Below are 14240 nucleotides of genomic sequence, written 5' to 3' on the forward strand. Positions count from 1 at the left end.
GTTTCAGACACACAGCTTGGGGATTTAATCTTTGCTTTCCTCCCATAAATATGGGCCGGGCTGTGATACCAGCCCCAGTCCAGTCTCCGTGGGGGGCCCCCTGGATCTCTGCTCCCAACTGCGCCAACAGCTTTGTGAGCTGACTTGGGGATCTGAGGTCATTCATTCAACTCCGTCCTTCCTTCTGGACTTGGAGAGGTCTGGGTATGAGACAGCAGATGAGCCAGTGCAGGGTGGGGGCGGGCCCCAGTTCCTTTTCAGCCCCCTCAGTGAAGGATCCAAGTTCAAGGAGCTCATCTCTATTGTTCAGACCATTGATCTGGTGCCCTGAAGCCTCCGGAACAGCTGTGGGAGCCAAGAATCATTACTTCAGACAAAGAGTAAGGAGCACACTCCATTTCTATCTTTGTGGAGTGGGCCTTTAGAGCTGGGAACAGAGCCAAGCGCAGATAGGGAGAGGGGGGGCCACGGGGATGAGCCAGCTGGCTGCAGGGCCTCCCCAAGCTTCTCAGGGAGCTCCTGTTCTGTCAGAAAATATGCTTTAGAGAAAGGGAGGGGCAGTGGCTGGGGACCACTGTCCCCTGCCTGCCCCAAGGAGAGAGTAGAATCTGCCATGTGCTGCTGCTGTCCTTGGCTGTCATACATCCCCTCCATGCCTGGGGCTGACTCCGCCAGCTCTCCAGAAATCTCTGGCACTTTCTTGCTGCATCACCTAGACTCCCTGAATCTGTTTCTTTGGCTCTAATAAGGAGCTATGAAGAGCCAGCTTCCTCTCTACCCAGGCCTCAGGAGCAATGCTCCTGGGCCCCTCCCCTCAGCTGCTCCTGTCGGACGGAGTCGGTGTGGGCCCGGGAAGGGAAGCTGAGGCTGGCCAACCTGGGGAAAGGGGTTTGAGGGGAGATGGGGAAGGGTCTGCCACGCGGGACAGCAGTCTCATCTGGGACCCCCACTCCACCCCAAAGCACATGCATTATTCACTTACCGCACTCAGAAAGGGGATGTTGGAGGCATTGCCCAGGAAGCCAAAGACGACAGGGAAAAAGCCCCTAGGAACAGAGGGTGGGGAGGGGGTCAGCGACGGCCCTGGGGGCCAGGGGAGAGGGTGTCCAGGCTGAGGTCCACCCAGAGGCTCCAGCTTTGGTTCCCAAGAAAGTGGGTCCCTGGGCGCTGGGAGCAGGCTTGGATCTGCATCTCTGGTTTTGGGGAGACAACCACGTGGAGAGGTTAAGAATAAAGGGCCTGGAGTCAGGCTCCTTGGGTTCAAATCTTGGCTCTGTCACTTCCTGGTGCCATATAAACTTGGGCAAATTCCTTAACTTCTCTGAATCTCCGTTTCCAGCTGTAAACGGCGTTAATAAGAATAGTATCTATGTCATAGGGCCTTATATGAAAAAATGTTGGGGAAGCTTTTGTGTGTAGGACTGTGACTGTCTTTGTCTCCCTGGACTGGGTGTGTACCGCCGGCTACCGGTCTCCTGGGCTCCAGGCACAGGCAGCTGCTGGAGGCAGCGCTTGCGCGACTGTCCCCCTTATCCCTGCATGCCCGTGCGTGGAGCCACCCTTTGTTCTCGGCACCCCCACTCTTCTTGGACATGCCCTGGTAAGGCTTGGCCGGGCACATGTATGGGATCCTTCAATGGGCTTGGAGGCACTGAGGTCGGCATGCAGAGGGAGCCGTGCGTGTGTGCAGAGGTGAGGGGGTTAGAAATTTGAATTCTGGCTACTACTTTCCTTGGGCTTCATTTCCCTGAGGTTCCCCAGCATCGCCGACATCCCGTATAGCTCCCATTTTGGTTTTCTCCCCCCAGCAGTGCTGTTGACAGGGGACCCTGTTAAGCTTTACTGTTGGTTCGAACTACGGACTCTGTGGGGGCCCCGCTCATGCTTCTAAACCCTCAGAAGACGGTCCCTGTTGTCAGAACTTGTCTTCTCAACTAGGCTGCGAGTTCCCTGGGAAGCTTCTCCTGGTTTAGCCCCACAGCCCCACACCTAGCTCTGGATTTGGCATGCAGTAGGTACTTTTTACGTTTCTATTTGAATAAATGACTGAATGATGACATATTTGAACATTAAGTAAGTGAATGGCAGAGTGTGTGTGAGAAAATTTATGTTTTTGAACCACTTTATAAGATGGCTAAGAGGTCTGGGGCATTTGGGATCAAGGTGTTTTCAAGGGTGCAGTGAGCAAGCGGAAGGCCATATGAGAACCTGGGGTCCTGACCCCGGCTCCTTCCCATGATTCCATAAGCCATGCTTCTTCTGGTCCCCATCATCCAGGTCCCCAGAGACAATGGGGGTCTTCCCTTCCTCGCCCCTCCTTCCTCAGCATCCTTTCCTTCCTTCTCCTTAAACACCCTCCAGTCCCCGCGTAAAGCCTGCCTGTCCTCAGGACCTGTCCTGGGTCTTGCTTCCTCCAGGACACCTCCCTTGGCCCAGGCAGTGGTCACACACCTGCTGACTTCCGATTCACTTATCAGCAGGCCAGGACGAGGGATGTGGGGCCGACAGCCAGGCCCAGCTAGGTCCAGTCCGGAAACTCTGCACACTATCTGTGAGACCTTGGGCAGGGGGCAGCCTCTCTGAGCTGGCTTCCTTATCTGCAGAGAGCAGGCCTACAGTGGGTCGTAGGGACGTCAAAGTGCAATGATGATAGTGAGTGCGCTTGGGGCATATGAAGGGCCGGGGAGATGCTAGTTCACTGCCTTTCCTCCCTGCTGGGTTGTTGAACTTGAAGGCAGGCCCTGAGTCTCCTCCTTGGGGGCAGGCACAGTACCAGGCATGTGGCAGGTGCTCAATGTTTGTGGATGGGGGGGTCCGATCCCTCCAATTTGGAGTAGGATGTCTTGGAAAGTGTCTGCCTGATCCCCTCCTGCCTTTTCAGTTCTTCCACGACTCCCACCTGCAGGAGAAAGTCCCAGCTTCTGCACACCCTGCCAGGCGTGCTGCCCAGACCTGGGGAGGGGTGATCTTAGCTACTCAGAGGCCCTAGTAGGCTCCTCCAGGGGAAGGAGACCCACACTCACTTGAAGAGGCTAAGGAATCCATAGGTCTCCAGGACCATGCCCAGGAGGGGCCAGCGCAGCAACACAATGACCACACCCCCCAGGAAGAAGCTGGTCCCTTTGAGCTTGTGCCTCTGGAAGAAGAAGGAAAATGTCTTCCTCAAGCCGATGATGAACAAGAGGCCGGTCAGGAAGAGCAGCTGCAGGAGGAAGGAGGGAGAGAAGCATGAGAGCAAACCTACCAATCCCCCCTGGGAGTCAGGGATCAGGCCTGGCGCCCCGCATCAGACATGGGGCAGGACTTGCTAACTCTTCAAGGAGGAACCCTTCAGAGAGAGGTGACCCCACAAACTGGCAAACTCCCTGAGCCTTGGGTCATTTCTGCCTGTTGGGAATGGAGCTGCCCAGAGACGGATAGCTGGACAAGGAGAACCTTGGTCTCCGGCTGCTCACCCAATTCTTGGATCCCAAGTGCTTTTTCGTATATGACTTCATTTCTCATCACACCTTGAAAGGAAGGTGGCATAGATAGAGTTTCTCCATTTTATGGATGTGAGCCCTGAGACGTAGGCAGCCATACTCGGAGTCACACGGAACCACTGGGGCTCCACTGTCTGGCCCACTGTCTTCAGCTTGGCTCCTAATAGATCCCTTAGGAGTGCCTAGGTGTCCATCAGATTTAACCCTCTGGCTTTCTTCCAGCATGTTCCATGCCCTCTCTCCCCTTCTCCATACCTTTTCTCTGCCTGTTCATTTGCCTGGAAGTGCGTCGTCCCCCTTCACACCCATTTCCTTTCCAAATTCCTTTTCATCCCTCTACAATTGGGTGTGCTTTCTTTTCTCCAGACACCTTGTTTTATATCCAAAGTGCTTATCTCACTACGACTTTATGGCTGCCCCTGCCTTCCTTCCCAGTTACAGATGTGCAGGTTATGTCTCTATCACTAGACGGGGGGATCCTGATGGCAGGGACAGTGGCTGATGCTTCTGGGTAGCTACAGGGCCTCACCCAGAGCTTGCCACAAGAATCCAGGTCCTAAGATGCTCTGTCACGCCTCGCTGTGCATTTCCAGGCCCCCTCACCTACCTGGGCTTGATGGTGCTGACCCCCGATGGGCACGATCTGAACAAACTTGGGGCTGACCTTCCAGGCAAGAGAGACCTCAAGTAGGTTGGCAGGGGAGGTACACAGGCTGGGGAACTCACGTTTCCGAAGGCCAGGAGCACCGAATCAAAGTACAGCAGTATCCCAAAGAGGATGAAGAAGACGCCGAAGCCGGTGGTACCCACACCAATCTCTGCAATGGGCAAGCAGGTTGGGGTGGGATGGGCTTTGGGGGGGTTCAGGATGGGGTACTGGAAGTTTCCCTCATTGCCACTGGACAGTTGCCCTCTGAGGAGTAGGGGTTGGGATGGCTCCATTTCCACCCAGGGATCTCAGCTTCTGTGCTTTCAGGGAATGACGGGACAGGAAGAGAAGGGAAAGGTAAAGATTTACGTTTAGCGCCTGCGCACTGCTGGTCAGTTCTGTTCTCAGGGCATTCTGTCCTCACCACGGCTCTGCTAGGTGGCTCGCGCTTTCCCCGCTGCTTTCTCTCTTCAGCTTCCCTTTACTTGCAAATGCTGCATGAGCCAGATCATGGTCAGGTTTGGGTCCTTCCTGTCCTATCTTCCTGCAGCTGGGAGCCATGGATGCTTACACACAGCTGTCCTGCTCGATTTCTCAACAGGTTTGCCCTCCTAGATAACTCTTCACACTGTGTGCTTCCTTCTCTAACTGTCCTGTCCCCAGCTGTCAGAAGATGACCTCTCACACTGGATTGGAAAAACAAAAGAAATGTGCTCACCTGGGAGTCTACAGCCTAGCCAGGACTTGCTGCCCCATTCTGCACCTTCCCTCCCGCTGCTGCACCTTGGGTACTCACCCCTCCACGCCCCTGGGCTTTCTCTAACGTCATTCCCACAACTGGGCAGCTCTGCGCCAGGTTGGACCCACACTGATAACACCCCACCCTACCCTGTACAGTGTGTTTCTGCTTTATGTCTCAGGGCAATCTCGGAAGCTGCAGGAGTTGGCTGATAGCCAGTGAGCCCAAGGGCAGAAGGGCAGGATATTAGGGACCCCCTGTTTGGTCAAGGGCTACATCTCTGATGTTCTGATATTTTTTTCCCCCACATTGCTTCCCTCAGGAAGAGTTGTAACAATAACAGGATATGAAGTTGCTTTTTTTCTGAAACCTTCTGCATCATGCAAAATTGTTCATTTTTACTTATCTTTGCTACTCTGATAGTCAACAAATGACAATTCATTGTGTTGCTTCATTTTTAAATTGAATTAAACTCCCCCTTTAAATTGTGATAAAATACACATCAAATTTAGCATCTGAACCATCTTTAAGTGTACACCCAGTGGCGTGAAGCGTATTCACATCGTGGAAGCATCACCATCATCCATCTCCAGGACTCTCGTCTTACAAAACTGAAACTCTGTCCCCCTTAAACACTGGCTCCTCATTCTCCCTTCCCCAACCCCTCGCAATCACCACTCTACTTTCTATCATTCTGACTTCTCTAGGAAGCTCATCTGAGAAATGACACAGTGTTTTCATGTGACTGGCTAATTTCACTTAGCGTAGTAGCCTCCAGGTTCATCCAGGTTGTAGCAGGTGTCAGAAGTTCCCCCCTTTTTAAGCTGAATAATAATTCATCATATGTTGTGTGCCTGGGAGAATCATTCACTAAGCATCTGCCTTCGGCTCAGGGTCATGGTCCCAAGGGTCCTCGGATGGGGCCCCGGGTCAGGCTCCCTGCTCGGCAGGAGACCTGCGGCGTCTCCCTCTCCTACTCCCTCTGCTTGTGTGCTCACTCTCGCTGTCTCTCTCTCTATCAAATAAGTTAATTAATTAAAAAAATTCATTGTAGGGGCGCCTGGGTGGCTCAGTGGGTTAAGCCACTGCCTTCGGCTCAGGTCATCATCCCAGGGTCCTGGGATCGAGCCCCGTGTCAGGCTCTCTGCTCAGCGGGGAGCCTGCTTCCCTTCCTCTCTCTCTCTGCCTGCCTCTCGGCCTACTTGTGATCTCTGTCTGCCAAATAAGTAAATAAAATCTAAAAAAAAAAAATTCATTGTATGTTTGTAATGCATTTCATTTACCTGTTCATCTGTGGGTGGAACTTGGATAGCTTCCACCTGTTGGCTAGAGTAAATAATGCTGCTGTGACATGGGTGAATGAATCTTTTCAAGATTCTGCCTCCACTTCCTTTGGACACATATCCAGAAGTGGAATTGTTGGATGATATGGGGGTCCTATTTTTAAGTTTCTGAAGGCCCTGCACACTATTTTCCAGGATAGCTGCCCCAGTTACATTCCCAGTTACATTGCCCTGCCCATACTAGCAGGGCACAAGCGTTCTGATTTCTCCACATCCTCACCAACACTTGTTATTTTCTGGGGTTTTTTTTTGGTTTGTTTGTTTTGTTTTTTTTGATAGAGTACATCTTAATGGGTGTGAGTGGCATCTCACTGTGGTTTTGATTTGTGTTTCTCTGATGATGAGCAATGTTGAGCATCTTTTCATGAGCTTGTTGCCATCTGTATATCTTAAGAGAAATGCCAGTTGAAGTGCTTTGCCCATTGTAATGGTCGTTTCGGGGTTTTGTTGCTGTTATTGAGTTGTAGGTGTTCTTTATGTATTATGGATATTAGTCCCTCATCAGATACATGATTTGCAAATATTTTCGTCCATCCCATAGGTTGCCTTTTCACTGTGTTGATCATGTCCTCTGATGCAGGGAAGTTTTCAATTTTGATATATTCCAATTAACTATTTCTTCCTTAGTTGCCTATATTTTTGGTATCCAATCCAAGAAATCATTGCTAGTTTCAGTGCCATGAAGATTTTCTCCTAAGTATTCTTTAAAAGCTTTCTAGTTTTAGCTCTTGCTTTGAGTTAAGATAAATTTTGAGTTTATTTTTGCAGACGGTATAAAGTACAGGTTCAACTTCATTCTTTTGCATGTGGATATCCAGTTCGCCCAGCATCATTTATTGAAGAGTCCATTTCCCCACCAAATGGTCGTGGCACCCTTGTTGAAACTCATTTGACCATCTTTGCCTGGGTCTATTTCTGGGCTTTCTATTCTACCCACTTGGTCTATGTGTCTGTCTCTATGCTAGTCCCACACTGTTCTGATCACTGTAGCTTTGTAATAAGTTTTGAAATCACGAAGTGTGAAACCACCAATTTTGTTCTTCTCTTTTAAGATTGCTTTCACTATTTGAGGTCACTTGAGGTTCCATATGCATTTTATAATGCATTTTTCTATTTCCACGAAAAATGTCATTGGGATTTTGGCAGAAATCACACTGAATCTGTAGATTGCTTTGGGTGATATTGATATCTTAACAATATGAAATCTTATAATCCATAAACATAGGATGTCTATTTATTTGTGTCTTTTAAAATTTTCTCTAGGAACATTTAGTGGTTTTCAGTAAGTCTTTTGCCTCCTTGGTTAAGTATGTTTCTAAATATTTTATCCTTTTTGATGGTATTATAAATGGAACTCTGTTGCCTTCTTCAAAAAAAATTACTGATGATACTGTACCACTTCAAGTTTACATTGTATAGCCTTGCAACTTCATTTACTTCATATAGCTAGAATGCCTTATTTTCTTTTTATTGTAAATTACATGGTAGATGGGGATATGGCAAGAGTGTCTTTTTAAACTACAACATGTATAACTTTATTAAAAATGGCTTAATTTTTGAGGGACACCTGGTTGGCACAGTGGGTTAAGCCTCTGCCTTCAGTTCAGGTCATGATCTCAGGGTCATGGGATCGAACCCCGCATCAGGCTCTCTGCTCAGTGCGGAGCCTCCTTCCCCCTCTCTCTCTTCCTGCCTCTCTGCCTACTTGTGATTTCTCTCTCTCTGTCAAATAAATAAAATCTTTTTTTTTTTTAAATGGCTTAATTTTTAAGAGTACCTGGCTGGCTCAGTCAGTGGAGCGTGTGACTCTTGACCTTGGGGTTGTGAGTTCAAGCCCCATACTAGGTGTAGAGATTACTAAAAAAATAAACTTTAAAAAATGGCTTAATTTTTAGAAATTGAAGTTGGCTTAATTTTTTTAAAGGGAACATATGGGTCATTTTTAAATAGAAAAATTTTACTGGACTCGTTAACTAACATCTTAGAATTGGTCCTCACAATACCTATGAAATTGTTATTATTGCCATGCTTTTAGGGATAGTTGTAAAAAGCTGTTAAAGGTCTGGTTGTTCAGAGGCAGAACTGTAAAAATAAGACAAAAACAAAATCTTTGAGACTTGACTTACTGGCTAAGTTCTGTTTACAACAGACGGAAAATGAAACAACCCCATTACCTTCTGGTCATTTTTCATTGTCTGTTTCCGTAAGATCCTAGGAGGTTTAGGATCAGTGTCAGTATTGAAATAAGGCCAAAGGACTTCTTTAAAAGAATCATTAAAAATATAGAGATAAGATTAAGGGTGCTGGCTTCCTCAGTCAGTAGAGCGTGTGACTCTTGATCTCAGGGTCATGAGCTTGAGTCCCATCTTGGGTGCAGAGATTACTTAAAAATAAATTATTAAATATATATATATATATTCTTCATATAAATCTCATATATACATATATTCTTCATATATGAAGAATATATACATATATATATGAGATTTAACATTCAGATTACAGACCAATACCTCACTTAACTCATAGTACAGAAAAATGCCAGTATCACTGGGTTTCCTTTTGGCCGAGCTGGATTTTGTTAGGACCCGTAGGCCACATCCTCTCTCTCAACACATTGTCTAGCTGCCCAGAATCCATCTTCTACTAATGGCTGATGCCTCCTGTTTCTGACAAACCTCTGTGATCTAAACAGATTGGTTTCCTAGGTCTACTTCCCAGGAACACCTGCTTGAGTTACATTTCTTAGAGCCCAGAACACCAAGCAGAGGACATTGCCTCTTTGGGTCATCACAAAGGTTGCACTGTCTTTCCATGCTGCATGGGGTTTTTTGCGGGGGAGGGTTGTTTTTTGTTTTTTGATTTTTTTGATCCTCAGAGACAATAAATTGAAGATCTAGGAGCACAACTACTTTGTCATGATAAGTTTATAGAGACTAGGGTATTGTGGAGGAAGACCATAAGCCTGTTTCTTGCATCTGAATGGCAAAGGCATTTTAAGTGTTTATGCCTGTTTTAAAAGTTTCTGTGATCAGCTTACACCTGCCATAAAAATAGGTCATTGATTCCAATTCCGATGATACACACTTCACCTCTATCTCCTTTGGTAGATGTTTTTGTGTGGAAACGCAATGTGAATGTCTTATTGGGTTTTCATTTCGTTTTGTTAAAACATCCCTATATCCCTTCTGTAAACACTTCAGAAGAGCCTCTTACTCGTTTTGGAGAGAGAGCTAAAGTTTCTCAAGTCCTCCCCCCCCCCCCCCATGGATTCTTGTCTCTTCTATTCTATTTTCTCGGCAACGGTGATTTACTGGCCTGCATAATTATTACTTTTCCACCCGCCCCACTCCTCATCAAGGGCTGGTGCAATTTCAGAATTTTCCTGTGATGGGGGCAGCCTACGGCTTCCAGAGTCCCCTCCGCTGTGGACACAACAGCTCCAAGAAAAGGGTCGCAAACTGTGTTTCTCATACGCAAGCCGTAGACCTTCCTTTGCCTCTCGCTTCCAGTAGCTTCGTGATTTCAGTCGTTACCAACCAGGGCGGGGATCGCTCCTGAAGTTCTCCTCGGGCGGCAAGCATGGCAGAGAGGGCAGGGACAGAAATGCCTGCAGCTAACGACCCTGGGAGCCTCACAGATGGGGCAGCGCTCCCCCTGCTGGAGATCAGCCAGAGCTGGTGTTTCTTCCATCACTAGACTAGGGTGGCATCTGCTGGGACTCCCCCCTCCCCCACCACGACAGTTACTCTCCAGCCCCACCCCCACCCCTGCCAGGGTGCCGGTCTCACCCTGCCTGGCAGACAGTGGTCCCCACACACCTGTCAGCCGCTGAGGGCTCTGCCACCGGCTCTGGGCAGCACTGTCCCCCTTTGGCCTGATGGCTTTAGGACTGAATCGTTATGACCGAATTGGGAATAGGAACAGGAAGGAGGGAAACGGGAAGAGAAAGAGCCTCCCAGTTCACGTTCAAGATTAACAACAGTGATTGACAGGGATGACCGCTAACGCTAGTGAGCGCACTGTGCCAGGCACAGTCTAAGCACTTTGTATGTATTAACTCATTTAATTTTCATAACTGCCTGTGAAGTAGGTTATGTAGGAAACCCTCCTGCACTGTTAGTCCCATTTCAGAAACAGAAATGGAAACACTGAGAGGTTAAGTACTTGCCCGGGTCTACACAGACAGGAGCTGGCAGAACCAGGGTTTGAACCCAGTCGTCTGGCTCTAGAAGAGGTGCTTTTAGGGGCACCTGGGTGGCTCAGTCTGTGAAGCATTTGCCTTGGGCTCAGGTCATGGTCCCAGGGTCCTGGGATGGAGCCCATACTCCCTGCTTAGCAGGGAGCCTGCTTCTCCTTCTGCCTCTGCCTGCCGCTCCCCCAGCTTGTGCTTTTTCTCTGTCAAATAAATAAAATCTTAAAAAAAAAAAAAAGTGCCTTTATCCAACCCAGTCCCTTCCACTTCCACTCCCAGGCCCATCCACAGGAGTTCCTTGCTTTGGCCACCGTGTTCCCAGGTCCAATGGGTGGATGTTGGCACTTATCTGTCAGCAGCTGGCCACTCCCTTCTTCCAGCATCCTCTCTTGGCTTCTGTGACACCATACCCTTGATTTTCATCCTGCTGTTCTGACCGCACCAGCCCAGCCTCCTTCGCTGGCTCCTGCTTTCTTTTCCTCTTGGGGTTTGAGTTGCCCAGGGCTTCAGCCCAAGCTCGTTTCTCTTCTCCTTCTATTTCACACTCATTCCCATGTCTTTAAATACCACTCTGTGCTGACAATGTCGATATTTATCTTCTAGCCCGTGACTGTCTTTGAGCTGCCAAGCTCGTACCCAGCTGCTGACTTGGCATCTCTGCTCACTTGGTTTTCGCTCTCTGAGGCATCTTGAACTCAACAGGTCCAAACTCAGTTATTGGGTTTCCTTCCTTCACCCTGCGCCCTTCCGGGTTTTCCCCAAGTGAATACGAATGTCACCCCCCGCAGCCATCCCTGAGTCTTACTCCCTGCTCTTGCCATCCCTCCCCTGTGCAACCCACTGCTAAGTTTTATTGCTGCTTCTTGCCTGAGGGATCTTGAAAGCGGTGCATTTCTCTCCACGCTTACTGTTTAATTCCAAGCCACCATCATCTTTTCCCTGGATTCCTACAACATTCTCTAGTTAGTCCTTGGCTATAGTCCTTCCCCACATAGTAGTCAAGGGTCTTGGAAAGCATACAACTGATCCTGTTAGTGCACTGCTGAGGATCCTTTATGGCTTCCCACTGGACTTCCACTCGAAGCATCCTCCCAGCCACATCTTGGCTTACAGGCGCTTCCTGATGGGCCCCCACCTTGCTTGCTTGGTCATCTTCCTCTCTTGTCACCATCCCCCTTACCTACCATACTCTAACCACATCTCCCTTCCTTCCTTCTTTCTTTTCTTCTTTCCTCCCCTCTTCCCTTCCCTTCCTTTTCCTTCCCTTCATCACTGTTTCTAAGATGAGCCTTCCTGCCTCAGGGCCTTTGCATATGCAGTTTCCTCCCATGTGTTATCTGCCTAGGGCATACTCATCCTTGAGGTCTTAAGGCTCCTTAGAGAAACCTGGTCCTCTCACCATTACCTGACCTTAATCGGGTTCCCTCATCTCTCCCTTGCATAGGACTTAGCACCCTTTGGCTTAATAACATGTTGGCTTGCCCCCAGACTCAGGACACAGCTCCCTTCTCTATTGTTATTCCCTAAGTCAGCAGTTCTCAACTGGAGGGATAGGCAGGGGTGATTTTGTTCCCTGAGGGACATTTGGCAATATCTGCAGATATTTTCCATTGTTAGCACGGGGAGTGAGACATACCACCATCTAGGACTGACCCACAAAACAAAGAATTATCCTGCCCCAAAATGTCAGAAGTAGGGAGGCTGAGAAAAGCGCCCCCGGTCATCTCATGGACTCTCATGGTTTGAAATACCATCTATATGCTGGCAGTTCTCAAGTTTGTCTAATTCAGGCCTTGACATTGAACTCAAGACTCACATACCTGACTACCTACTTGACATCTCACCTTCATGTCTACTAGCATATCAAACTCAACATACCTAAAACCCAACTCAACTTTTCTATTTGCTCAGGCTAAAAGTACTGGCAGGATTCTTGCTTTCTTTCTCTCACACCCACATCCATCAGCAAAACCTTCCACTAATTTTCTCAGAGCTGATCGAGCCTCAAGCATGTCCACAACTTCGCTGTCACCGTGCTGGTGTTTGCCACCATCTCTCACCTCAGAATTGGTCTCCCTGTTGCTGACCTCACACCTCTACAGCCTATTTTTAACCTGGTACCCAGAGTGATCTTTTAAAAATGTACATAGCTCACATGCTTCTCTGCACAAAACCCTCCAGTCGTTTCCCATCTGGTGGAGATAAAACCAAAGTTCTTACCCAGCCTCAGTTTTCAGTGACCTCCTGGACCTAGACTCCTACCACTCTCCCCTTTCCTGGCTTTGCTGCAGCCACACCACACACTAAGTATGCTAATGCCTCAGGGCCTTTGCACTGGCTGTTCCCTCTCCTGGGACAGTTTCCCCTCCAGATCGCTGCACAGCTTTGCCTCCTTACTTCATATAGGTCTCTGTATAAAAGGTACCTTCTCAATGAAGCCTTTCCTAACCACTCTATAACACAGTAACCCCTCCTACCTCACTCTCCCTAGCCTCCTTACCCTGTTTCATTATTGTCCGGAGGACCCATCCCCATCTGACCAACTACCTACTGATTTCTTTATCTGTTAATTACCTGTTTCCCCACTCCAGCATGTACTCAGGAACATGTCTGTTCTGTTTCAGTATATTGTTGTATATTCTATGCCTGACACAATGCTCGGCACATAGTGAAGACAAATTTGTTCAGTGAATGAATAGTATCACCAGTTCACAGAGGAGATCCTGGGCTCAGAGGCTTTAAGTCACAGTTCTCCCTGCCCTGCCAGGCCTGTGGGTCACCTCCCTGCCATCTCCCCGCAGAGGAAGGGGAAGGATAAGGGTATTTAGGGGTGAGGGTACAGTAATTTGGGGACAGGAGTGGAGTTTAGTTTCTGATAAGAAGGGACCCAAGGTGGGGACACTGGCTGGCTCAGTTCAAGCCCCATGTTTGAGGTAGAGTTTACTTAAAAAATTTAAAAGAAGAAGAAGGAGAAGGGAAAGAAGGAAGAAGGAAGAGCCCCAGGTTCACAAGGGACCCTGAGAGTTTGTGGGGGAAAATGTCCTAATGGGCAGAGGCCTCCTGAGTTCACATTTGCAGCATCCCAGGTCTCGGAACCGTGATGGGGAAGGGACCAGCTTGGGTGGTGAACTTGCTGCTTCCCCCAGGCACCAGCGTCTGGCCACCTGGGGGTCCTGAGCAGCCCCATTCACTGGAAGGCAGGGGAGCCACACCTGGTCCTAGCTCAGCTGTCTGCACATGATGCCAGCACAGCAGCTTCCAGCCACTGGCTCCAGAGGTCGCCTCACAGGCTCCCCAGCGAGAGATCCCGGCTGGGAGGGGCGGTATCTCCACGGGGGGCCCCCTTCCCACCCCCCCAGGCTGGAACCTCCCTTCCAGCCCAGCCCCCTCCATGGCACCGGCCCCTCCACTCACTCTGCCACTCGGTGATGGAGATCATGCCTCTGGCTGCCTGGGGGGCCTTCCGGGTCGGAGCTGCCAAGGGGTGAGGAGCAGAGAGGACCAGACCTGGGCATGGTCCAAGGAAGCTGACCCTTGGTAAATTGTGAAATGAGCCTCTCGTGAATCATTAACTCTCTCCTCTCTCCAAACCCCACCTCTCCCCACTCCTTACCCAAACGGCTGCTTAAAGTTGTAGGCTCCCTTCTCCCGGGTCGTCCCAGAGGGCACTGGCTCCTGACACTCGCTCTGCCTACCTGGAGGAGGCGACGACTCCAGCCGCTCCAGCGGCACCCCCACTCCTGCGCCCTGAGGTCGAGGTCAGCTGCTTCCAAGTCCTCCGCAAAACTCAGACCATATAGGGGAGTGGGATCTCGGGCTACCCAGGTTCCTT

General features: G+C 49.3%; 1 protein-coding gene across 2 annotated transcripts; it reads right to left on the minus strand.

The window, feature by feature from the left end:
- Positions 1 to 10: 10 nt before the first annotated feature.
- On the minus strand, positions 11 to 13935 carry GOLT1A (golgi transport 1A). 2 transcript variants are annotated; one of them, XM_047705589.1, is made up of 5 exons: positions 13823 to 13935; positions 4209 to 4300; positions 3024 to 3136; positions 983 to 1046; positions 11 to 345 (listed from the first exon to the last, which is right to left on the minus strand). In XM_047705589.1, the coding sequence occupies exons 1-5, from the start codon at positions 13845 to 13847 to the stop codon at positions 307 to 309; spliced, it is 333 nt and encodes a 110-aa protein (XP_047561545.1). In that variant the 5' UTR covers positions 13848 to 13935; the 3' UTR covers positions 11 to 306. The 2 variants fall into 2 exon arrangements, with proteins under 2 accessions (XP_047561545.1, XP_047561544.1); XM_047705588.1 differs by having other exon boundaries at positions 3024 to 3202.
- Between the last annotated feature and the right edge of the window lie 305 nt (positions 13936 to 14240).

This window comes from Lutra lutra, chromosome 15, assembly GCF_902655055.1.
Source record: "Lutra lutra chromosome 15, mLutLut1.2, whole genome shotgun sequence".
Lineage (NCBI taxonomy): Eukaryota > Metazoa > Chordata > Mammalia > Carnivora > Mustelidae > Lutra > Lutra lutra.

Excerpts from the sequence above, each read along its gene's own strand:
- GOLT1A (XM_047705588.1), bottom strand. The coding sequence starts at position 13,847 with ATGATCTCCATCACCGAGTGGCAGA. Across the intron at positions 3,203-4,208 it reads TGCTCCTGGCCTTCGGAAAC|CTGCTCTTCCTGACCGGCCT; the intron begins GTGAGTTCCCCA and ends TTCCTCCTGCAG. Across the intron at positions 346-982 it reads ACATCCCCTTTCTGAGTGCG|CTGTTCCGGAGGCTTCAGGG; the intron begins GTAAGTGAATAA and ends TGGCTCCCACAG.